Below are 27,151 nucleotides of genomic sequence, written 5' to 3'. Positions count from 1 at the left end.
TTTCGGCTATTTTAGACGTTTTTTTCGGCTATTTTTGACGTTTTTTTCGGCTATTTTTGACGTTTCCCCGGCTATTTAGTCGTTTTTTTCGGCTCTTTTTGACGTTTTTTTCAATTGTCAAGTCTTAAATCAGACTTGGATTTAGACTTGCCAAGTCTTACATCAGACTTGGATTTAGACTTGCCAAGTCTCAGCCCAGACTTGGGTTTAGACTGCCAAGTGTAAAAAGTGACATGATCATGGTTCTGAATCAGTGATGAAATAAGACTTAGTTAGACTTGTCCAGTACTGAAATTGACTTGGCGTTAGGTCCGGGTGCGAATAAACAAATTTGAGTTACGGTAAAAGTAGAATTGAGTAACGGTTTGCACAGCTGAATAAGAGGTGGAGCCGCTACAATATGGTGACGTCACGTTTCTGATGAAAACGAGGATCAGGTAAACATTGTATCAAATATTGTATCAAAATGGACAGAAAAATCAATCGTAATGGACAGTATTGCAATTTCACAGTATTGCAATATTTTTGCTTATGATTTTCTTTCCAACTATAGTTTCTGCTACTAATATATACTTGTCTCCTTGAATGATTTTCGACTAATTTAAAGAAAATTGTGCAAAACATGTAGAGAATTCAATAATTGAAAAATTTGAAATTGGCGATACGAATGTTTCAGAAGCCTTCAATATAATTGGCGAAAATGTTGAAATTTGTGAGTTTTAAAGTCTCATATGAAGCGAGTTGTGTTTTTCACAACACAACCAGTTCAAATAATGTTTGATACGTTCACAAGGGACGCATTGGAGCATGTCAGCTTTGGGGAAAAGTATCTTACATCATTATAAACTTAATCCGTTAATAAGTGCTGAAATTGTGAAAAAAATATTTTGTTTCAGCATTTAAGCGAATAATTTAAACCTTAGATTTCTCCAATGAAAATTGATTACTCATAGCGACTGTGAGTTTCATAAATATTTTCTGAATAATCCCCGATCCTGGTAAATCAATACTATGCCCTATTCCTACATATTTTGTGTTCAAAACTCGAAATGGTACGAAGAGATCTGTCAACGATAATCAAAGCTGTCTTACGTCCTGTATAGTAAGGCAAAATCTCAACGTAGTGCACTTCCGCTGGTCCCCCCTCAATTTTGAGAGACATTGTGTTGTCTGGCCCTGGAAAGCCTACTTGGTAGCACGACGGCCAATCCTGAACCTCATTTCCAGCAATAATTGGATAATACAACTCTGTTGTGAGGTTAAGCAACTCTGACCCTGAAATAATAACAATTTATGTGGGTTTGCGCATATTTTTCAGGTCCCCTCAACGAAATTCGTGGCCTAATTGTCTACTACGGCTTCGGTTGGCAAAAACTGAAAATATTTTTAAGAAAAACGATGAATGATTTCATGCTCTCCCAGCATAAACATATTCCTTTGAATTGTAACGTAGGAGCTTTTTAAAAGTTATTTTTGTTTTAAGGGAAACAATCAGAAAAAATATTTATAATGTGATTTTAAAAAAATTTGATTGATGTTTTAAATTTGCGCTTGAATGGTTTCAAGTATTGTTTGATTCAAGTATACTTAACCGCAAGATTATAATTTTTGCTTACTTGTTGCAAAAAAACTAAATCAAGCAGAGATTGGAAACGTTGAAAATAATACGAAGCAATTTATGCTTTGTAAATTTAAAAATTAATGTATTCTCGAATAAGACAGGCGTTAGGTTAATGCCTGCGGGGGATTTTACTTGAATAGAACGGACAAAATTAAACTGAGCAAAACATCTGGTTGGAAAAAATAAAATAAAGCTATTTAAAAGGCGTACAATACCTAAATCATAGCCCAAAGAAGAAAGAGCTGATCGTGAACAATTTGATGGTAACAAAAGCCTTTGATATTAAAAAAATTGACACCACCAAGCGAAACTAAACAAAAATAAGGCAAAAAAACATAGACTAATAAACCAAATGCATTTTTTGGAAATACATATCCTCAAAAAACAAACCAAATAAACAAATAGGTGAGAAAAGTCTACAAAGCGACAAAATAACAGTAAAATAGAGTTGTCAAAAATTAAGAGTACATGCAATATTAAAAACAGAGGTCCCTCGGAATATCTAGAAAGCAACACCTCTAAGTGACAAGAACAGCATAGACAGGAACCGGATCACAGAAAGAAAACAACATATGAGGAAAAGTGTACAAAATTAGGCATTGTAACAAAAAATACCAGATGTTTAGATCATAAAACACTATTTGAAATGACTGACTTAGCAAAAGAGAACCCAAGAAGGCTGTTATTATTGAGATTATGTGTTAAGATATTAGAAAAACTCTATTTTTTTTCTAAGATAACAAACAACATATTGTTTCACAGTAAAAAATACATTATATCTAAAACTATTCTTCAACTTACATTTTGTTCTTTTGATTGTTGATGGGAATTTTCATTTGATTGAAGGCAATATTAATCAAACAATTTTATTGTTGATTTGGAAAACAAAAAAATTTTAAAGTAATAAATAAATACCATTGGACGTCAACTGAAATCAGTGCGCTTATGAGGTTTTTAGAAAGCCATTGAAATCCATCAGATGTCAGAGAAGAAGATAAGACCACAAACAGAACATCAACAGAAACAGAAAGTGTCCAAGTCATTGAAAAAAAGCGTCATTGTAATAAACCTTGAAAAAACCTTGAAAATTTGACAAAAAGATGAAAAATTGCTTTTGATTGGCATGCAATACATAACAATACCAAGCTGCCAAAATTATGAACAAAAATGTAAAATAGATACAGGCTCTCATAGGCCTCTACACAACGTCAATTGGACCTCTCATTTATGAGATGAAAAGCCAATACAAAATAAACAGCAAATTTTAGAAACTAACAACGCAAATTTCCAATATTTACGCGAAATTTTTCAAAACGCAAAATTCAAGGCCCCAAAAATCACAATTCAATTAATTTCAATGTTATTTCGATTCTAAAAACCCCTGGTTCAAATAGAAAAACCTATCAATAATGGATCTGCATGACAAGACAACTGAGTGAGCAAACAATACGGCAAGATGAAGAAATTGAAAAATAACTTAAAAAACACATGAATTAATGTCAGATAAAATTATTAGCTATCATTTGCTTGATTTCAACATTAGCACTAATAGCGCAATAGAACTATTGCCATTTGGTGAAGAATTAGCGAGTAAAACTGATAAAAGACCAAATGAAATAATCGTTGGTCTATTTGCAGCTAATGAAAGAAATCTCCAACAAGTAAAAATGTTTGTTGAAAAATGAACTAGTCATTTCAAATTAACAAAGGTTTGAGATTAGTTCACTCTCGAAATCAACTCATTTTATCATTTCTTCATTCTGACCATCGAAATATACTGAACGGCGAAAGTAAGTTTGCAGCCCTTTTATTCACGAAATTATAGTTCAATTTTGAGGAAATTCTACTCCGACTTAAAATCAAATTTCTGAAACAATTTTTACACCATTGATCCTCTTACCACAAATCCTAATGTAAAGCTGATGAACTCTATCCAAGTTAATAGTAAAAAGAATATTGTCACAAAATCACAATTCATTCGCAAGCTTTTTCTCTCTAATACTTAACGCAAATGCAACTCAACCACATATGAACAAACCTGAAAACATATCTCATCTCGTTACATTTTTCTGTTTACTATGAAATTTGGATGGAGTTCGCCATATTTACTTTGGAATTTCTGGTAAGTGAACCTTACAATTTACCTGAAATTTGAAATTCACAGATACACGAGAGGACAAGTGTAGGGGATCAATGATGTAAAAAATTTTTCCGAAATTTGATATTAAGTTGGATTAGCGTTGCCTCAAATATTGAATTTTTACTTTGTGAATATGGGGTATGCTAATTTACTTTCGCCGCTCAGTATATTAAATTGAATGTGTTAGCAGACCTTAAGACACAAACAGCAATCAAATCAATCTGAAGCCTATTGATTGTTTCCAAATGCATAGAGACCAGCAAATGCCTCTTAATGTATCCAGGCTATTAAGTGTTTGTTTTAATTGAAATTAATAGCGTTCATGGGCAAAACTATCAAACATTGATACAAATGGTCTCTAAAAAGAGTGAAATATACACTAAGTCTTTTGAGTTGAAAAAAATAGACAGAACCTTGATTCCAAAACGGTTTGGTAGGAATTTGGGGCTAACGTAGCCATATATGTTTTCAATGAAGACTCTTTGAACAGGTATTAGAGCACTGCTCTTAAGAGGTATCGAGAGCAGTGAATTACACTATTTATTTAAAAATGAAAAAAGAAAAAAAAAGAATCGCAAACAAATTTGCCAAAAATAAGTGACAAGGAATTGTCTACTAAGAAACCGAAATAACAAATGTTGAGCAGGCGTAAAATCAATTTAGCGAATTAAAATTAAAGTTGAGCAAAAGTTTTATAAATGTAAACAAAGTTGTTGAAAGCAAACCATAAGCAAAAAACTTTAAACTTCAATAATCCTATGAAAGTACAGAATTTGACAATAGCTCCAATTCAGACAATATACACTTTATAACTTTTTAATAATTCCACTCATAACTATAGAACATATAACATAATCTACAAAAAATAATATAAACTGCAAATTGATTTCACTCACAATTGATTAAAACAAAAAAAAACAAAACCCAGTTCATTTTTCTCCTCGTCACTAAGTGCGGTCAGAAAAGTTGTCACGTGTTTGTTTTTTTCTATCACTATAATTTGTTTTTGGAGATAAGTTTTATCATTCAAGATCTAGTGAACCCGTAAGACCTAAAGCAGATTCGAGCCTAGAATTTTCTTAGAAAGGAAAGCTAACTTACAAAAACTTGCACAGTGATAGTTTAACATGTAAGATTGTCATAACTTACAAGTCAAATTGCTAACATGTAAGATTCGTACAAGTTAACTCGGATTGAGATTTGCTTTAATATATTCTTTCTAGAGTACGATCTTCATTCGATGCTTAAATTGATCAACAACTTTTTCCGTGTTTGGAACAACAATTTTCAACATCTGTATAAAAAAGCGAAACTTCAAAGAACATTTTTTTTGGATTTTTCTTCAGTTGTATAAACTTTGCTATGCGCTTCTTCCAGCATCATATAAAATGAACATAGTTTTCTGCTTATTTTTTCCATTTTTCAAATGTGTTCAGTCGTGTTTGTTTTTTAATCGTAGCAGCTTGTAACGGCTGCTCTCCCACTTATGACGAGGAAAGTTTTACACCGCCCAGTTCGTTTCAGCGGCCACAAATCTGTCCGGATATTGTGTTTTCTTGCTATTCGCTTTTGTAACTGTATATCCGCTATATTCTTACCGTTGCATCACAATTTCAGTTCACAACTAAATGCTAATCTTAGTTTTTTCAATATCGAACTGGACCGGGTTTACTACAGATCACAAAATACGCAATCTCTTTTATGTATACCAGTTCACTCCGATATCTGAACAAATCGAAGACAAAGATATATGTCTAAGACCTGTTTTGCAAAAATATTTAAACTTAACTTAAGTAGAGTTTTGCTCTCTGTACTCACGATTTGAAGACGTCAAAATTTGGGATGCCAACAGTTGAATTATTTCCCAAGTATTTTGTCGATACAGGACACAGTAACCAGTTATTTACTGCTCGAGGAAATGTGCTTCAATACGCACTTTATGTCAATTTTAATATCACAAATATATCGAGGTTCCGCTCTTTTTTGGTAGTTTTTCAAGCTCTATTTATACTGCTCTACATGTCAAAACTGCATCGTTGATTGGTTGGCTATGACGGCCTTAATAACGTCATTTTTTCCATGCAAAACTGACGTCAAGAATTGTTGTATTGGAAATCCACGTCAAGTTTTTGGTGAAAAATTGACGTAATTGTTTGGCTTTAAATATATCGTACACGAAAGTTTGAGTAACATATGTCCAATTCAGAGCTGAATTTATTTGCTTAACAAATATGGGAACTTTAGTTAAGCTCGGCCTTCACATCGCCGGCCCTGTTTTCCTTAGTGAAAACATCTTTCTCGTTTGGCAGTACAGGGGCGAGCTTCACTACCGGTCTCTTGTAAACTCCTGCGTTCGTTCTAACTTTCGTTGATCGAATCACTCCGTCAGACCCTTCCATGGTCTCCACAACTCGACCCAGTTTGTAGTATCCTTGCTTGTCACTATCTTCGATCAGCCAAACTAGATCTCCTTCTTTAAGGTTCTCGTTCGTCGTAGATCTCCACTTTTGCCGATTATCCAAAGTTGGCAAGTATTCTTTACGAAATCTGTCCCAGATGAGATATGCATATGCTTGAGTTTGTCGAAAGAGTTTTCTGGGGTCTACAAATTCCTCTGCGCATGGTAGATAGGGTAGGCAAATGTTCTTGTTGCCAAGCAAGAAGTGATTAGGGGTAAATGCTTCTAAGTCATTAGCATCTGAACTGACCGAAGTCAACGGTCTTGCATTCATCGTTTGTTCCACAATACACATCGTAGTTGATAGAACGTCCTCGGTGATTGATCTGTTCCCCAACACTGCATACATTGCTTTCTTGCAGCTTCTGACCAGCCGCTCCCATACTCCTCCAAAGTGAGGTGCTGCGGGTGGGTTGAACTTCCATCTGATCCCCTGTTGAATCAAACGTTCTTCGATCCTCTCTTTGTTCCATGCCGCAACATATTCCGCAAATTCTCTTTCAGCTCCAACAGAGTTTGTCCCGTTGTTGCTGATCATTGTTCTTGGTTTGCCTCTTCGTGCAATAAACCTCATAATTACATTGAGACAACTGTCTGTGTCTATCTTGGGTACAACCTCTATATGCACCGCTCTCACAGTTAGACATGTGAACAGACAACACCATCGCTTTTCGTTCCTTCGCCCAATCTTCACAATCAAAGGGCCCAAGTAATCCACTCCAACATTTGTAAAGGCTGTTGAAGCATCTAGCCGTTCTTCGGGTAGATCTGCCATTACTGGTGCTATCGTTTGTGCTCTGCCCTTTCTGCAGGTTACACACTTGTTCTTGATTGATCGCAAGGCATTTCGTATGCCTAGAATCCACATCTTCTGCTGAACAATGTTTCTTACATGCTCAGTGCCTTCATGCTGATTGTTCTTGTGCTCGTTTCGCAAGAATAATTCAACTGCTTGATGTTTCCAATGCAGCAATATTGGATGCTTTGCATCGAAGTCCAATTGACTTTTGCCTATTCTGCCTTTGGCTCGAATAAGCCCCTCTTCATCTAGAAAGGGTGAGAATTGTAGGATTTTGCTGCTTTTTGGAATTTCCTTTTCAGCCCTGAGAGATTTCAACTCTTCACTAAACTGTTCTTGCTGTAGTAGCTTGAAGATTGTTGCTTTTGCTTTTTCTCGTTCTTCAACGCCTACTATAAGTGTTACTGGTTTGTGTTTGCTCATGGCTTGCCGCACATATGCCACTGCATTCACTAGCCTGTTGAAGTTACTGAATCGTTCCCACTGAATAACAGCTTTCTTCTCTTCAGTCTGTGTTGCAAAGACCGATGCGGGTAGATTCTCTTCATCTGAGGCGAAGACTAGGTTCACTTGCTCTGGCCATTCACTTTCTGGTCGCTTCAACCAGGCCGGCCCAGTGAGCCACTCACTTCCTTTGAGTTCTTCAATGTTGATTGCTCTCGTGCCAATGTCAGCTGGGTTGTTGATACCGCTCACATGTTTCCACTGTGAAACATCGGTTGTATCCAGTATCTCAGCAACTCGATTGGCCACAAACACTTGCTGCTTACGATGGGAGCTGTGTATCCACTGTAATACTGTAGTTGAGTCTGACCAAAAGTGCAACTGCTTATCTTCATATCATGTTCCTTGACTATCTGTTCCTTCAACCTCACTGCCATCACCGCTGCTTGCAGTTCCAAGCGGGGTATTGAAAGATGCCTCATCGGTGCCACCCTGCCTTTTCCAATTACAAATGCTTAGTCGGCTGAGTACTCTTTGGGTTGTGAACGTAGGTAGGCCACTGCGCACATCGTGTCTTCAGATGCGTCGGCAAACTCATGAAGTTCAATTTTGTCCATTGCTGTATAGAAGTACCTTCTAGCAATGCTTGTTTCAGCTACAATTGGAAGTTGTTCTTTCCACCTCAGAAATTCTGCTTCCTCACCAGGCTCCACTTCTTTGTCCCAATGTTGTCCATTCTTAGTCCAAATGCCTTTTAGTAGTCGTCTCATGTGAACACTGAACGGAGCAAACAATCCGATCGGTTCAAATACTGAAGAGACAAGTGACAGAATCTTCCTCTGAGTTATTGGAGTTTCAACGTCTTTGTTTGTACCTCTACACACTTGGAGACTATCGTCAGTAACAGTCCACTGTAGTCCAAGCACTGAAGATCCCTCCGCGTTGGGTTCCACCTCGACTTGCTTTGTGTTGCTGATCGACTTCAAGTCCTCTGGGATTGCTTCGGTTACCTCATCGTTGTTGCTTATCCACTTCTTCAGCTCGAATCCGTGTTGAGAGAGAAGAGGTTGTAACTGAATAAAGACTTCGATTGCTTCTTCAGGGGTTTCTACTGATTTGATAAAATCGTCCATGTAGAAGTTGTTTTGTATTGCCTTTGCTGCTATTGGATACATTTCTTCATTGTCCAGTCCCACTCGCTTGAGAGCGTAATTTGCACATGTAGGAGAACTCTTAGCTCCAAATACGTGTCGCTGATATTCGTATATTTGAACAGGTTCGTTAGTTCTTGGACGCCACAGAAACCTCAAGCAACTTCTGTCCTGTTCGGGAACTTGTACTTGCAGAAACATTGATTCGATATCCGCTGTTAGGGTTATTGGTCCCTCACGAAATCTGAATATCGTTCCGATCAATCCATGTAGTAGATCGGGTCCTGCTAGTAGCTTGTCGTTTAGGCATACTTCTTTGTACTTTGATGCAGCATTGCAAACACGTCTTACTTTGCCAGGCTTGTTCGGATTTAGCACAGGATGATGAGGCAAATACCGTTCCTTCCCGAAGGTGCCTTTCACTTCGGATTCGACCAGTATCTTTACGAATCCCTTTTCAACATCGGTATCTATTGACCGTTGATACAAACTTTTCAGGATTGGGTCCTTTTGGAATCTTCGCTCCAGTGAGAAAAGCTGATCCAAGGCTGAGCTGTAGTTGTTCGGCAGGTTTGGCTCTGGTTCTCTCCATAGCATTCCCACTTCGTACCGCTCGTCTGTAAACTTCGTCGTACAATCTAGCATCTTTTGTGCCTGCAGTTCCTTCTTTGGCTGACTGACGACGTTGATTTTGGAGGCATATGTTTCTATGTCCCACCACGTTTGGATATTCTCAGCCACTTTCACATCCTCTGTGAAGGCGAAATGACAAACATTTTGTCTTCTCTTTCCCGTCATGGGTCCACTGACTACCCATCCTAATTCTGTTAGAACGGCGAAAGGTTCACTTCGTGTTCCCATCTTGTAGTCCAATGGGCGTTGTAGCTCGTAAGCATCTTGTCCAAGGATGACGCCAACCTCCTTCAAGTTGAAGCTCTTGTTTGGGAGAACACTCAAGTGGTTGAAGCTTTGCTTCAGCTGGCTGTAGTCATAGTTTGTGTTTCCCAACGAAATTGACGGGTGTGCAAACGCTTCGATTGAATGCACCTTTGAATGTAATCCCTTTATTTTGAGAGGAATCGTTTCTGTCTTCAGATCCTTCGTTCCGTGTATGCCTGCTATGTTGAGTGTTGCATCGGTGCCTTGGGCTCGTAACTTCTGTTGCACAATTTGATCGATGAATGAAACCGTTGATCCACTATCGAGGAAAGCATATGTGTTCAGCCTGCTGCCACCGCTCTGTATTGAGACAGGAACTATCTGAAGAAAACTCGTAACTTCGTTACTCTTGTTGATTGTTGCTGCGCTTACGTTGACTGCGTGATTGCCCTCGTCTATTTGGTTTTCTGAGTGTAGCAATCTGTTGTGCTTCTTGGTGCATCCATTGATACCGCACGCATTGACTTTACAATCTTTGATTGCATGTCCTTTGCCTAGACATCCGTAACATAAGCGTTGCTTCCTCACTGCTGCATACCGATCATTCACACTCATATTCCTGAAGAGTGGACAGTTCCAAATCTTGTGAGTGCCATCAGCTAGCGGGCAGTGGTCGTTGTGCATTTGCTTCACTTCTTCCACATTTGAACTCGCACTGAAGTTCGATGTCTTTGAAAACCGTTTGTCTCTGTTCGTGCTTCTTCAGTCTTCGTCCTTGCGCTCTCTCTTGAAAGCTGAAAACCCTTCATGCACGAATGCCATTCGTGATAGCCATTTTTCAAACATAATCAGATCAGGCCAGTCTTCATCTTTATCATCAACATAGAACCACCACTTCTATTTGAGAACTTGAGGTAGTTTATCTACTGCCATATACAGTGTCGAGCTTGATTGCAGATCGCCAATCTGCTTGTACTCTTTGAGCACATTCACAAAGTTTGATACAATAACTGAGAAACTGATCAGACCTGTTGAGTCGTGTGGTTTCACCTGACTAGCCTTGCGAAGACTCTCCAACTGTGCATCGATGATCACATGAGGCCTTCCAAACTTCCTCTCCAGAATGCTCCGAGCAGCACCATAGAGTTGCCCAGAGTAGCCCATTCCAGATATCGCGGATTTTGCCTTGCCTGTCAGGAGGGTCTCGAGATGGCTCATCTTCTCTGAGTCTGGTATTGGTCGCCTATCCACCGTAGCAATGAACATACTGGACCACTCCGGCCATTCGAGAGGGTTTCCATCGAAGCTGTTCAACTTCAGCTTAGGTAGGTTACTGCTACCTGCATATCCACTGTTGTATCGTAATCCAGCTCTGGGGGAAACGTCCCTGTCTTCAGCACTTGATGAACGGTTTCGATATCGTGAGAACTGACTCTGCCTGTTCAGTTCAGGGGTTGCATCGAAGCGAGCTCTTGCACTGCTTGGGGTTAGAAGGGGGTCGATCCTGCTGGCCCAGTCAGAGACATCTCCTCTCCTAGGGTCCAGTTGAAGGGTGATTTATCTCGAGAACCGGTTGATTGGGAACGAGCATCATCATTCTCTAATGCTGTTCTTTTCACTTTGCGCTCCAGTTCACGCTCTTGTTCCAGTAGTTGATGCTTGGTTTCTAACTCCTTCATCTGCATCTCGAGCTCTAGCTTCCTTCGCTCAAACCTTGCCTGTTCGAGCCGCAACTGTGTTTCAAACTTAATATCGAACTTCTCCATCCGTTCTTCGCGCCTTTGTTTTGCTGAAGATGTTTCAGAAATGTTCTCCGTATTCGGATCGTTTGCTACTGTGCCGTTTTGTAGTGTTTGGGTAGCTGATTTGTCCGTTGGATAGTTGTTGTTACTCTCACTTTCGTTCACTGCTTGACTCGTGTTGCCTTGCTCCGTATTCATTTCTGGTTGCGTGCCTTTGCTTATATATGCAAGCCAATGAATATCCAGATTTGCTTTGCACTCCCTTGCCTGCTGTAGTTGTTCTTCAAGAAAGTTTGTCGAGTAGGGTGCAAGTTGGTTACGACGCTGCAATTGCTTGGGTATTTCTTCCTCTAGTAAATGAACAGTCTGTTGATAGAGTACCTTTAGTTTGTTGGGTCGGTCTGAATCTGCAATTATTCTCTGACCAAGTCTTCTTTTAGTGTTGACTTCGTCCACTACTTCTTGAAGCTTGTTGTCGTGCCTTTGAACTGTTGCCTGAAGCTGTTCTCTGCTGATTGTGCTTGAATTGCCTGGGTGCTGTTCGCTTTTGCTTTGCTTCTTGCTTTTACGCAGGGTTAGCCACTCGTATGGGACTATAGCTGCTTCAGTGAATTGAACTCTTCGCTCTGCCTCACTGGTGTTGCGTTGTTGTTTCGTTTGATTTTCTTTAGTGGGTGCCTTTGACACTCTCTTCATCAGATTGGACAGCAGTTTGCCTTCCGCTGTCCGGGTCGGCGGACCAAATGTAACGGCTGCTCTCCCACTTATGACGAGGAAAGCTTTACACCGCCCAGTTCGTTTCAGCGGCCACAAATCTGTCCGGATATTGTGTTTTTTTGCTATTCGCTTTTGTAACTGTATATCCGCTATATTCTTACCGTTGCATCACAATTTCAGTTCACAACTAAATGCTAATCTAGGTTTTTCAATATCGAACTGGACTGGGTTTACTACAGATCACAAAATACGCAATCTCTTTTATGTATACCAGTTCACTCCGATATCTGAACAAATCGAAGACAAAGATATATGTCTAAGACCTGTTTTGCAAAAATATTTAAAGTTAACTTAAGTAGAGTTTTGCTCTCTCTACTCACGATTTGAAGACGTCAAAATTTGGGATGCCAACAGTTGAATTATTTCCCAAGTATTTTGTCGATACAGGACACAGTAACCAGTTATTTACTGCTCGAGGAAATGTGCTTCAATACGCACTTTATGTCAATTTTAATATCACAAAATTATCGAGTTTCCGCTCTTTTTTGGTAGTTTTTCAAGCTCTATTTATACTGCTCTACGTGTCAAAACTGCATCGTTGATTGGTTGGCTATGACGGCATTAATAACGTCATTCTTTCCATGCAAAACTGACGTAAAGAATTGTTGTATTGGAAGTCCACGTCAAGTTTTTGGTGAAAAATTGACGTAATTGTTTGGCTTTAAATATATCGTACAACAAAGTTTGAGTAACATATGTTGTCCAATTCAGAGCTGGATTTATTTGCTTAACAAATGTGGGAACTTTAGTTAAGCTCGGCCTTCACACAGCTGCCTATTCTTAATGAATTTTTTGTACCGCATATCATATAACAGATTTTTTTTTCTTATCTGCCAAGTGCACTTTCTTACATTCATATATTCATCGTTTTAGACAAAATGTTTAGCTTGTTTAAAGTTACAGTTTCAGTCAGAAATCTGAGCAACTTTGACAAGTTAATAATTTACGGAGTGATGTTAAATAGTTTCTTGTATTGCAGATGTTAAACGAGTCAGAAGCTGTAAGGCGGATTGATAAATTCTAAGAACTGGGAAAATGAACTTCTCCAAAATTTTAGAGAATCCCATTATATTATTGCTGCCACATTAGAATTAGAATTACATCTGCTTATTTATCACTTCTGCAACAAACAGTGAAGCATTGGTGCTGGAGACAAAGTTGCAAATTTTTTATCGTGTTTAGTTTGGTATTTTGTTCAGTTGAATTCCATTTGGCGGCTCATAAATTTTAGCCTTGGAATATCAGCTCAAATACTTGTTTAATGTTCCATGTATTCTCTTAATTCTTTTTTGATACGTTGTTCAACTGAAGAATTTTTTCCAATGTTAGCAAGTTCACCAGAGTTCAAATGCTCAATCAGTCATTTAGTATCGCATAGTAGATTTCTGCTGTCTTCCTCTGCAGTTTTGCCCACTCAAAGTGTACAAATGAGAGCAAAAAAATTGCTGATTAACTTGGTTTTCAAGGATTTGCTTACAAAAACATCTGAGTTTTTCCTGAATAGTGTTGGGATACGTCTCTAATTTTATAGCAATTTTCTCCGAAAATTTTAGTCATCCCATCAAAACAACTTCTGCTCATGATTGCAGACGAAAGCAAGACGGTCAAACTCGCGTCTCAGATGTGCTATTTTTATCAATTGGAATCATTTGCTTTGTTGTGTCGTTTCTGGATTGAAGTTTCTTTGATTTCATACAAAGATAATATATGACTTCATACTGTCCATACTTGATTTCTTAGTAGTTGACTAAGTTGAATTACAAGTGATCTGTTTGAGCGAAAATGAAAGAATGAAACTAAAATTGAAACAAAATTAAAATTAAAGGACGTTAAAAGAAATCATATGTTATTCATACGCAGGAATGGAAGTTAAACTTATTTATGCACGTGAATAGACAGTTTCCTGTCTGCAACCTGAACAAACGATGATCGTCACTCATATGACTGAGGAATTGGATTTAATGAAATGAACTCAATAAGCTGCCCTTGGAAACGGGAAAACTAAACAGGGAACTAAACACGGTAATGGATACTTTAAAGACAAATATCCAGTCCCTACGAGATTTCCCCTGTTGAAGAATTAGTAAAGACTATTAAATTGAAATCAGAAAATAAGTACTTTTTCACCGGTTAATTAACAACAAAAAATTGATATATAAAACTAATATATGTAGTTTAATGAGTTTTACGTCTTTTATTCAGAATTATCAGATTGTTGATCAATTTCTAGAAAGGTCATCTCCCTTATCTCCCGTTGTGTCGGAGGTGCTGCAATTGGTCTGAGGTGCGATATTTGGGTTAAATCTGGCCGGTTTTTAAAAACTTCATAGCGCTTTTGGGGATTCCCATTTTCAGAGCCATTGCAACAATACTGGTAGTGGAAATACATGATCTATCTGATGATATGACGCTGACATTAGCAGGCTGTTTCCTTGATCGCCTAATCTTTTTGCTTCCAAGGTCCTTTCTTAAAAGATTCTTCTTATGATTCAGGATCTTTTGCTCTAAAGTTTTCACGCTAACTTTTAGTGGCCTCCCGTCAGCGTTTTCAGCTAATTCTGTTTCTCGCTCGTTTTTCTGTTCCAGTTTGAACGATATCCGAGTTACGTACTCATACTTCAGGCTTATTTAAGATTCTTGTTCGTTGGAATGATCTTTCCAACTGTACTCCCCGGCCCAAAACTTCATGCATCTCGTCTGAGTTCTTACTTTTGTCAATTTCCGGCATGATTTTTGCGGGCGACTTTCGCCTTGCTGAATGCTCCTTTCATTTCGCGGTATACGACAAGAAATACCTTCCGACCACATTAATATGTTCTCTTTGTCCTTTTTTTTCCTTCTCCTCATGCAGCGCAATTGACTCTTTCACTTTCCACATCAGAGGACATTCCAGTGTCAGCCAACTGCTGATCTGTGATATACTACCAGCCTTGTATTGGATCCGCGTCTAGTTAACATTTGATGACTTTTTTATAATTTAAATTTTTACATTCCTGATCCCGCGGTGCCTTACTTCTTTTAGGATGGCATACTTCACCGTTAGGATGGCCAATAACTTCTTTCTGAAGATGCGATTTATTGTTTTCAAGAGCCTTAGATCATCCGCGGTGTCCTCTGCAATCGTTGAAGGCGTTGACTTTGGTTTTAGTGGGTGTTGATTTTGCAGATTTTCCTCTCTGCATTTTTGAGGTAAAATTAATGGGTTGAGTATCAGAGTACTGGATTGTAGAAAAATGTCGGGCAAAAAGCAATTTATTTTTGGGTGTTTGGTTTTTAGAGAAAGAATTTTTGAGTTTCATCCTAATTTAGAGAATTTATGGTGATTAGTTGATTTAGTATCGAAGAAAATGGGACTTTTTGGGCCTAATTGCTCAGATTGTTCACATTAATTACTTTCTGACTTTTGCAAAGTATTAGCAGCAAATTGGTTATTAGTATTTGAATTATTTAATGCCCATTGTTCAGAGCAAAATGTGATTTAGAATGTGAGAAAGATATTTGCGACGCCGTAAGTGTTTTCAAGAGGGAATGACTAGGCTCATATGGTAGTGTAAATTGCGATACAATTGGCAATGAAGTATTAGAATGTTGTAAATGCGATGCATTTGACTTGTTCTGAATTTGTGAATTTTCGTTTGTGATAGTTGCTGTTTGCGGTGCAAATGACTTGAACGGTTTTGGTATGGGTGTATGTGACTTTAAAATGTTTTAATTTATGTAATGTGAGTGGTTTGTATTCAATATGGTGTTTGAAAGAATCTCGGCTTTTGGATATACTTGCCACCTCAGAATGTTTGTCGTATGATGAATATTTCTTTGCTTTAGCAAAGCTATTTCAAGAGATGTAATCTACAAGGCCCCTTTCTGCCCAAGGAATGTGTTCTATTGCGAAGTTGTGTAGAAGTAACCAATAAATCCATCTAGAATGCCGGCTATTGTGTGATTTTTATGAGCGGTGTTCCCTAAGTATTGACAATAGTGCTCTGTGGTCTGTAATGACTGTGAAATCTTTATTGTAGAGGTAATGTTTGAAATAATCAATCGACCAGACAACTACCAATAGTTCTAGTTCGTTTACACTGTATCTTTCTTCTATAGGATTGAAAAAACTTGATGCGAATGCGAAAGGTTTCTACCCATCAGGAGGATTTTGCTCAAGTGCTTCACCAACTCCAGAGCGTTAGGCGTCACACTTTACTTGTACGGTATTTGACGTCTAATTTTGAGTTATTGTGGCAATTTTCAGTACTTTTAGCTTTTTTATCTTTAATAATGTAGAAGTGTTTGGTCTGTGTTTCAGTCCAGATAAATTTGGCTGCCTTTTCTATAAGTGGCCTATGGGGATGACAAAGTTGAGCTAGATATGTTAAAAGTTTGCTAAAGTAGTTTACTGATCCAGGAAATGATACTAAACGTTTGAGGATGGTTGGTGGTGGTATTAATACAATAGCTGCCGTTTCATTTTCTAGTGGTGGAAAACTTGTTTTTGAAATTTGTTACCGAGCGAATTGTTTTCTGTCTGAGCAAAATGACATTTGTCATTTTTGGAGATTGATGCGCAGAGTATACTTATCTGATTTCTTGAGGCATTTGATGACACAATTGATATAATCAGATTCTGATCCAGTTATAACTATTATGATATTATCTAGAAAACAGTGTGCTTTGAAGGCCTATAAGTGTGTAGTCTTTTGCTTTCGGCAGGCATGTCAGGCATTTAAAATTTATTTTAAAATCTGTGTGTTCCGGTAGATTCTCCAAAAATGAGGTTGAAATTACACTGTTTTTCTTCGTTTAATTGTAGTTGATTATGAGCTTAATTATTGTCTATGGTTGACAAATATGCTTGTTGACCGTTTTGTATGTTAGTTAGGTGTTGTGTGATTGAGTATATTAACATTTCTATGCTACGCATTTGATATTTATTTTCAGAAATTTATTTTTTGAAGAGTTTAGAATATAATACTAATTTTATTGATTGTTCTTTCTTTACTATAATTAATATGAGTGAGATGAATTTTTCGTCAGAACATCTAGATATTTTTTCGATATGTCCTTCTGTCTGTAAATGGTTTGCAGTTTAATTGGAACGCTATGACCTTTTTTATGCGTTGCTGTAATTTTTTGATGAAACTTTGATTTAACTACGTGTTTCTTTGATAAGTGGATTCTTGAAACTAGGTCGAGAAATTGCAACGCAATAGCCTGTTTCACTTTGCATTTTTAATTATTGATCTTTTTAACACGTTTACCCCTTTTTGCTTGTTGTTGCACCACTGCCAGACCAAGAATACTGAAAAGCTATCTTCCGATCATGAGTTTGTGTCCATCCTCTACAACTGGAAGCAATGCTTCCTCACATATCCAATCGCTATAGACTATAGTGGTTACAATTTTGCCAAAAACCTTGATCGGTTCAGTTGAAATTGTTTTGAGATCTTTCCCGCATTTTGATGTGATCCATTGTGCAGATTGATTACTCTGTAGAATTTTGTTGGTCAATGTTTTTGTGATTATGCTGCACACACTACCGGAATTGATCATCGAGTTTGCGGTGATTTTTCCGGATTGTATTTTTGCACTAAGTTGTTTTGAGTTGTTTTGTTGTGTCACTAGAGATAGCATGATTCGACATAACAGTCAAAATCACTGTCGTAGTTGGAGTCATATTCTTGGTTTTATAGTTGTTGATAGCTGGTTATGTAGTTCACAGATTCCTCATCATTACTTTTGGAAGTTGTCGGTCAGTCTGAATGGCATTCGTTTGTTGAGACTGAGACGCTTGAGACTATGATTTCTTTGGCTTTCGATACTCTTCAGAAAAATGACCACTTTGAATTCCGCAGTTGTTGCTGTTCTTGCCTTTTGCCGGACATACTTGACGTCATTATGACTCCAAACTTGACCACAATTTGCGCAAACACTAGTCTATTGGTAGTTTTGGGGACAGTTGGGTAGCCAGTGAAGTCTTTCCGCTGTAGTTGGTAGTTCGTGGTGCAATTGCGGCCTAGAAAATTGTTAACTATGATTACTGATTGGGCGTTTGTGTTAAGATTTTGAGTGATCTATTGCTGAATTCGAGCTCCCATGTGAATAGCTACTTCGCGTGCTTTTGTTTGTGAAACTGTTTCTTTAAGAAGCTCTTGGGTATTCTTCTTTTTGCTGTATTAAAGAGAAGAAAACAAAACGCTCATAAGATATGTTCCATGTTTTTACGAAGAATTTCTCCATCTCGCGCCAAAATTCTTACATTGACCTTTTTTCAAAGAGGAAATGCGGGTGTATGCTCGTGAAAATCCTACAAACCTCTGTCTTTATACAGAGTTAAGGGAGCGAGGCTGCCTTTTGACGCTAGTTTATATTACGACTGATCTGTTTGAGCGCAAATGAAACAATGAAGTCAGAATTGCAAAAAATTAAGATTAGAGGAAGTCAAACGATATCATATGTTAATTGTAAACAAGAAAGGGAGTCAAATTTGTGTTTGCACGTGAATAGACAGTTTCCTGTCTGAAAACTGGACAAACGATGATTGGATTTCAAAAGGCGGATGAAATGGAATTAATAAAATTAACTAAAGAAACTGCCCCTGAAAATGTGAGAAATGAAATAACGTAATTGATATTTTAATGACAAATATCTAGTCCTTATGACACTTCGCTTGCGTCCTTGTACTTTGGTTCTCGTGGCTGACGTACTCTAAGAAAACTATATAGGTTAACCAAGGAGGCGGATAAAACGGCTAGATTTGTTTGTCCTGCCTTTGAGTATGCACCGTTGGTGGTCGCCTTCCGGGAAAAGTTTGACGCAGATTGGAGTTTTTCTTAATTCGAAGGCTAGTGGAGATCTCTGATGGAATAGGAGCGCATCTATGGTGTTCCGTTGCCTCATTTTTGTATTTACATCCTGTTTTAAAATCCTTTGCGGCTCTTATGTGTGTATCAAGTTGTGTTGGGTTTTTTATCTTTTTAAGGAAAATTTTTATGAAGCTCTTTTTGGGTATTCTCTTTTTTGCTGTTTTGAGGAGAAGAAAATAAAACGCTCATATCATGTTCCGTGATTTTACGAAGGATTTCTCCATTTCGCACCAAAGTTCTTATATTGACTTTTTTTTTCAACGAAGAAATGCGGGTATTTGCTCGTAAAAATCCTACAACCCTCTGTCTTTATACGGAGTTAAGGGAGCGAGGTTGCCATTCATCGCTATGCTCTCAAGGTTTATCGCAGCAAAAGATGTCAATATTGTCTATTACATCTATTTTGCACGTCACCTTTAGTTGTTGATTGCGAATTTTTCCGTCGCGTTCAGTTGCCTGGGTGTGTTTTTCCACTGGGTCTTCATACACAGGTTTGTGTGGGTATGTGACGGCCGTATGTGGTCCCTTGAGAAGTATCTCCAATTGGAACCTATCTTTTGCAAACTTGGCCAATTTCCGTTGTTGCTTCCATTTTTCCCACGAAAGAGGATGTGTGATGTTTGCTTTTTCCCAGAAAGCATCGATATGTAGGAGAAATTTTCGTGAATCAGTAGCTGACTGCGCCATGTTATACTGCTTAGCTGAGTATTCAGTCAATTGAGCCACAACTGACCACTGCTTGTTTAAATTGGCAATTGCGGTGCGATTGCCAAAGGTCCGAAATTGAATTACAATCTCTCTTTTGGAATTGATTATTCTTGACGCGAATGCGTACCTTGTTTCTTGAGCTTACAAATGAGAGGCAGTTCACTAAGTTAAATTACCATTGATCTGTTTGAGCGCAAGTGAAACAATGAATTCAAAATTGCAACAAAATTAATATTAAAGAAAGTTAAAAAGTATCATATGTTAATTGTAAACAAGAGAGGGAGTTAAATTTGTGTTTGCACGTGAATAGACAGTTTCCTGTCTGGAACTTGAACAAACGATTGCAACTCAAATGGCGGGCAAAATGGATTTAATGAAATGAACTAAATAAACTGCTCCTGAAAATGGAAGAACTGAAATAAGGTAATTGATAATTTAATGACAAATATCTAGTGCGTATGACACTTCACTTGCTTCCTTGTACTTTTCACTTGCTCCCTTTCTTTTACTCTGCTTCCTTCGTTTGTCCTGCCTTTGAGTGTGGTCGTTGGTGGTCACGTTCCCGGCAAAGTTTGACGCAGATTGGAATTTTTCTTAAATCGATGGCTAGTGGAGATCTCTGATGGAATAGGAGCGCGTCTATGGTGTTCCGTTGCCCCACTTTTGTATTCACAGCCTTGTTTAAAATCCATTGCGGCTCTTATGTATGTATCGAGTTCTCTTGGGTTTATTATCTTTTTAGTGCAATTTTTTTCTGACCAGATTATCCTAGCAACTTTTAAAAATAGACTTTTCTGCAACCTCTTTTGTTGTGCTCACAAATCTTGTATAGTTTCATTTTTCTCTATTACATTATTTAAGACCGAAAATGAAGTTTTCCACAATAACCTTCCCATCAATTTTTTTAATCGTTCTTTGGAGTTTTTCCGATTGATTAATCTACCTCTCTTGAGTTCCAATTCAACGATACAGGAAAAAACCTACCTGTAATCAACGAGTTCAATGTCATTTGCCGCAAAAAACTTCTCTTTTTTCTCAACTTTTTGATTTTCGGTGCTCGTTTTGCATTCCCTATATTTCTTTCTGTTTCTACATTGAAAAATTGCGCATTCGATTGCTTCCTGGAACTTTCGATTCTGTGAAATACGAGCAAAAATTGACTAATTTCAAGTCAGATTTCCACTGTTCTTATAGCAGTAGACTTTGCTTTTGGTTGTCCTCAGAAAAATTCTGCAATTATGAGTGGCGTGCTTAGTTAATGGCATTCTGCGATATTTTGTTCAAAAAGTGCGCGATGAGATCTCTCTTTATTCAAAAGTAATTTTGATTCGGTGGATACCTTGTCGTCCAGAAAATTTTTTCAATTTAACCTTGTGCTATAAATTGAGTGTTTTTACGGTGCAAAATCAAGTATTTTTTTGAATACTGTAATTTTGATTAATTGAGGAGATTTTTACGCGGTATTTGCGCCGCGAATGAAAGAGTCAGTTCAGTATTATTGTTTCGCCTAGCGAAAGACTAGAAATTTATGCTTGATTTATGCTGATTTGCGGAGTGAAAATTAGTTAGAACGAGAATCAACTGAACATTCAAGTAAATAATTTGCGAAAGAAAATTAAAATAAGGGCAGAAATTGATCATCAATTTGATCATGCTTTAAATTATGAACAAAGAAAAAAGTTGGAAAGATGCGGCAAAAACACAGGAGGTTGTCTACATGTACTAACAATAATTGTTGTGAACAAATTGGAAAAGCTGAACGATAGATATATGATCTTCAAATCATAAACTAAAATAAAGGTTTAATTATTACAGAGCAAATTGAACTAAGTTAAAGCTAAGAGGAAATTTAAAGAATAGCGCCACAAAAGAAAGATTTAAATAACAAGTAATGTGCTAAGGTACCTTATTTCCCCCTAGGCGAAATAAACAAACGTAGAGTTTGTGTATATCTGAAAACTTATCGAATACGTACTGGTTAATATAATAAATCAAAAAAGAGTTTTGTTAAGTTTGTTGTTTAAAGTACAGTAATCTGAATCAAAATCCGTAGCACTTTCGGGCTTTCTCACTGCCATAGTTGTTTCTTCATGAATAGGAGATACATAGAATTGTGTGGGGTAAAGCAAACCTGGCTTGCATGTTCCTCATTCTATACTTGTTTCGGGAGCTTTAGGATTTTTCTCAGTGGTTTTCTTTATAGTGCAGATGATACTTTTACTCGCTATTTGCTGCTGTTTAATTAATTAACTTTTTTCCTGGCGGGATGGAGCTATTTTTGAACTGACAATCGGAGTAGAGGTTTGGGTCAAATTCATTGATTCCTCGGACTCAGTTGTTGAGGGCGATGTGCGCTGGCGTTTGCTTGATGTTTGTTAGTTGGTAAGAGTTGACAATTGTTTTCTTTTTGGTCGTTGTGGCGGTAGTCGTTGTGTTATGATTGGATCTGCAGCTGTATATGTGGTTTACTGGTCGTGAAAATGCGGCGCAATTGCACATAGTTTTGTCGGCATTACTGTCTTTTGTACTCGCAGAGCGCAGGAGACGTTCGAGTTGATAGAGGAAACGCACATCAAATCGTCTGTAATTAGGCGGTGCTTTTTTCTTGCCGATTTCTAGCCTACTTCTGGCGTCTCTAGCGTGCGTTTGTATCAGCTCTTCTGCTGTCTTTCCTCTCGGTGCCTTTGGCCTGCGGAGCACGTACTCTTTGAGGTCGGTTTACCGTTCGGCTTTTTTCCCAAATTCAGCCAAGTCTGAATTACCTATTGTTACCTCTCGTTTTCACGGTCTTTTATCATCGAGATGTAGCTATCTATTTTGATCACTGGCCAACCTGATACCAAAACATTGTACAACCCATCTGGACTTATTTCTGATCTTTTTGCATTTCGGATCTTCTTAGCAAATTTAAAGGATAGGGATGCTTCAGTCCGGGGTATCGTTTGTCCGGTATCAGGATATTGTATGACTCGTGATTCTTGTGCCGGTTAAATATTACTTCTTTTTACGGCATCTTGATTGAGGTTGTGGTGTCGGTGCTTGACCTCAACATCGCTTTGGGATCCATCATCCCAGCGGTCCTCGGGGATGAGTTCGGCCCACCGAAATGCTTCTAAATCTAACTATTTATTTGATTTTGGTTCATATGTCAAAGTATTTGTATTTGGTTCGGTAGTTATACAACTAAAAAGAGTCTTTGCTTCGCTTCGCGTCCAAAATGAGCCTCAAATGGGGAAAGATTGATTGTTTTTTGACAATATGTTCGCAGTGGGTATTTTATCGAAAATATTGAAGTCTTTAAATTGAATAGATTTTCTGCTGCGGCTTTAATACCTGCTAGACGGTTTTTGACGGTTTGAATCAGCCTCTATACTAAACCTTTTGCTCTGTGATTGTGTTTTGGAGGCTCAGTGACTTTATGTTATTTTGATTACTAAATGATTTAATTTGCTGACCGATTTGACACTTAGCTTGATCTAGCCTTATGGTGCGTGGAATGTCTTGCAATGAAAATTATCTTGATGAAAATTTAAAACATTCTGTGTATTAGCTCTCAAATTCTTCGGCAAATGGAATTTTTGAGAAAAGGTCTAAACATGCAAAGAATTATTCTTCTTGTTTTTCTGGTTGTTGATAGGACCGCCAAAATCTATCTGAGTTTCTTCATTAGGAATTTTACATTATTTTAATGGTGCCCTTTTCATAGAAAAATATACTTTAAAGTTTTTAGCAATTTTGACGCAAGGATGTCACTTTGCTGTTTTACACAGCATGCACGGATATGGCCTTGCAAGGATTTCTATGCTGTTTGGATACGTGCCTTATGCGGATATGTGCTTGGATAGTCATGCCAGTCATGTACCAGTTTCCTGGATCTGATGCGTGTATAGCTTATATGTAGGCGCCCTTTATTGAGCTCGGTATGGCAAACTTTTCATCCAAACAGACACAAGCCTTCTTCTTGTGAAAATCTTTTGGTGACTGTGATATTGGCCGGATATTTGTCGACATCTCTCCGACATATCATTGTTTATGCAGTAATGGATTTATTTCAATATGGCATCTTTTGAAGTCAAGCTGGACTTCAGGGTACAGGAAAAGATCTTTTAGAGTCAAAGGTGAAAGAGTCTTTAAAAAGAAGACTTGTTGATGTAGGTGTGTTCGTTACGTTTGTTGTATCGATGCAGTGTACTGAGGGTTTTGTAGTTGTTTTTGAAGCATTTGAAAGGCCGGCCTTGTCGGCGAATATAACTTTTGACGGATTTGCTTGTAGGATATTTTGGGGCGTTTCGTCTTCAGAGTATGACATCGTAAGAACAAATTGAAATGTATTGGCAATGTTTTGAAAATTTGAATTAGATGGATGCAATCGAAAAATTGAATGATTAAAGGCAAAAAGCGGGTTTGGAATATATGTCGCGTGGTTGTAGAATTGAAGTGATTGAAGTTTGCCAGCCATCAGGGGTACGTTGTTATAGAGCAGATCCGAGACGTTCTCTTGAATTGTCGCATCTTATACTGGTTTGTAGAATTGGGTTGAAGTACTTATTTTCGGTAGCTTCACCTATTTTTGCTTAATTTTATTGATATGATTTTTCATGTTCGTCAGTCCAGATGACATTTGTGTTTTTCTGCAAAAATGGTAACAGAGGATGGCAAAATTCTGACAAATTTGTTGCGAGTTCGTTTATGATGATGAACAGAACCATAAAGCATCTTTTTTTTAGATTTTTTTATTAAGTTGTTGAATTTTATATTTTTTAGATTAAGTTGTTGAATTCCAGCTTTCTTATTTGCTAATGGTGTTATTCCCGATTGGGTGATCAGGTGGCCCACTCATTCAATTTGTATTTTTGCAAAGTGATATTGCTCTAAATATATTCTTAGATTTTCGTCATCCAAATTTTTGAGACATTTTTTACAAGTTGTAAGTGATCTTCATTTTTCCTCTACTGATAATTAAGATATCGTCAATAAAGCAGAAAGTATTAGTGAGTCCTGTCAAACTGCAGTTAAAAGTTGTTTGCAATTGTGCTGGCATGTGTGTTAAGCCGTAATATCGTGTTTTGAAACGGTATGTGCCGGTTATATCGTAGCTTAGTAATTTAAGGTAATTTAAGGTTACAATGACAAGCAGTATCAGTGTGTAGATTTAGTTGACTATAAGCTTGTTGTTGATCACGCGTCCTAAAAAATGCTGTCTCTTGCGGTCACTAGAGTTGCTGTTAGGTCTTTGGTACATATTTTTTCAATGGATTTTTTTAAATTGTTCAAATTCACAGCTATTTCAATTGGTTGATCCCTTTTAACTCTGATGACGATAGGTAATGTGGATTATTGATGGGAACAGTTCGACAGTTTTTCACGGTGACCTTCGTTCAATCATTTTTCAATTTTGAGTTCGATTTTGACTTTTGGTCGTGGATGAAATAGTTTTTTTCGCAGTTTTTGTTGTGTAACTTGATAGTTTTTTATGGAATTTTGAATCTGCTGTTTGATGTTTTGATTGGCCGATTCGGGTTATTAGTTCCAAGAGCTCTTCCACTATTGATCTTTTAATAGAACGTTGATGATCGATGTTATTGATCTCAATATTTGGGCAAGATTTTCGCCTGATTGTTATGCGTGATTGATTTGGTTTAAATCCACCTGCTATTATTGTACTTTTGCACGTGAAATATTCCAACAGTTAAATTGAATTGATGTTATTAGTGCTCAAGAGTTTCTAATGCGTCATTTGAAAAAGACTTTAATTCTAATGGTTTTTTTCCAAGCAATTTGTCTCTTCACAGTTATACACGTTTTTCGCAACTGAGAGACTTAATATGACATATCCATTCCCAGAATTAAAAAGCAAACTAAATTCAGTGTTAAAATTTTCCATATTTGGGTTGCGATTTCTTTTAACTTATTATGTTCTAGCATTGCAACATCGTTGTCTTCAGAAGAGTCATAATGGAAATCGTACTATTCATCGTAATTAATGAAACTCACGTAATAATATTTGGAGTTATCAGTGTTTTTGTGTTCTTCTAGGTTAATCACTCGATTACCTTGTTGTATGTTTTCGTTTGTGTTTTGTTTTTTCCGACATACCTTAGCAAAGTGGTTGACGAGACCACAATAGTTACACTTCTTACCAAAGGCGATGCAGACCTAACGGTGGTGTTTGGTGTCCAATTCTCTCCACAATGTCTGCAGAGGCCATTGGGTTCGCGATCGAAGCAATTTCTGCATCTTTGGTGGGGTCGTGCATTCGCAATGTGAAGTTGACTGAATTGTTGAACTTCTATTGCGTCGCTTGTACTGTTAGAAGAATTTTTTGTTCATTTCGATGTCCCATATCCATATTTACCGCAAAATGCTGAAAGCTCTCATCGATTCGACTGTATCACGTTGTGGCTCGCGTAATGTCGTCATCTAACATAATTGTTATGAAGATGTCTCGTATTATGTCCTCTTCATGGTTTTCAAAATTGCAACTTTCTGCTAATTCTTTCAGAGTGCTGTAGAATTGTTCAACTGTCTCACCTATTTCCTGTTTTCTAGAAAAGACAACGAAACAGTCAAATGTGATGTTGCGGGGTCGAAAGAAAGTTATTTCTAGTACCTCCCACAATTTGAGCGTAGTAAGATTGCAGATATTGTTGTGTGGAACCTGTTGGGTTAACAGTCCCGGTCTTCCCCTGCCTACTGAGATGAAGAAGAGATACACATTTTTGGTCAACCAAAGTCCACGGACGTTCTGCGCAAAAGGGTTCCTGCTTCCGTAGTTTTTTTTCACTTGAGGTCCCATTATAGTTTGAGTTGACTATTTTGTATTTGCCTATCTGTCCATCTCCTTCTCTCTCCGTGTGTTTTGTTGCGTTGTCAATGGGTGCCTCGTATTTAGATTCGGGTGGAAACTTGACTCGTGTAGATTTTTGCTCAAGAAATGTGTCTTTAGTGATGTTTTCGCGTGCCAGTATTGCAAGCTTAACTTGTATTTGCCCTTTCTCCCATCGGATGTGTGGTTCTTTAGTTGCTCGTTCCCAAATGGCTCGACGGACAAAGGATTTTTTCGAAGTTCTTTCTGTACTGAATTGTGTTTTCACGTATATTTTTGAATTTTAATATTTCAGATAATGATTTCAGACAAATTTGCATGTACAGACAATGATTCATGTCAATCAATTGGAAAAACTGAACAATAACTAAACGATCTTCAAATCAAGAAGTGAAATAAATATTAGTTTAATACACAGCAAATAGGTCTAAAAGAAGATGAAGTTAAAATTTAATAAATAGCATCCCAAAAAAGATTTAAATAAATGAAATATGCTAATATACCAAAAATCTAATTTAATGCAAGTGGAAATCTGAGGTTTCGTTTAGCAGCTGAGAAACGTTGCCAATAATCTCAAACCGCAAAAAGAGTGAAGTTTGTTTGTTAAGAATCAACATCATGTCACACGAAGCATAAACATGAAAAAAAATTTGTGAATGCACCATATTGTGAAGTGGAGTTACCCAGGTCGAGAAAAACTATTTCGTATTTGCCTATCTGTCCATCACCTTCTCTCTCCGCGTGTTCTG

General features: G+C 37.6%; 1 protein-coding gene across 1 annotated transcript in view; it reads right to left on the bottom strand.

Moving 5' to 3' along the window:
- Positions 1 to 27,151, bottom strand: part of LOC142351935 (uncharacterized) — a 39,806-nt gene that overhangs the window by 1,175 nt on the left and 11,480 nt on the right. Inside the window, exon 3 of the mRNA XM_075404207.1 lies at positions 1,093 to 1,275. Within this exon, the coding sequence (XP_075260322.1) occupies positions 1,093 to 1,275 (183 nt within the window). The remainder of the gene's footprint in view (positions 1 to 1,092; positions 1,276 to 27,151) is intronic.

The sequence above is a fragment of the Convolutriloba macropyga genome, chromosome 13 (assembly GCF_964194025.1).
Source record: "Convolutriloba macropyga chromosome 13, txConMacr16.3, whole genome shotgun sequence".
In the NCBI taxonomy this organism is placed as follows: domain Eukaryota; kingdom Metazoa; phylum Xenacoelomorpha; order Acoela; family Convolutidae; genus Convolutriloba; species Convolutriloba macropyga.
Note: the sequence above shows the minus strand (reverse complement) of the source record. Positions and strands in the feature narration are given on the sequence as shown.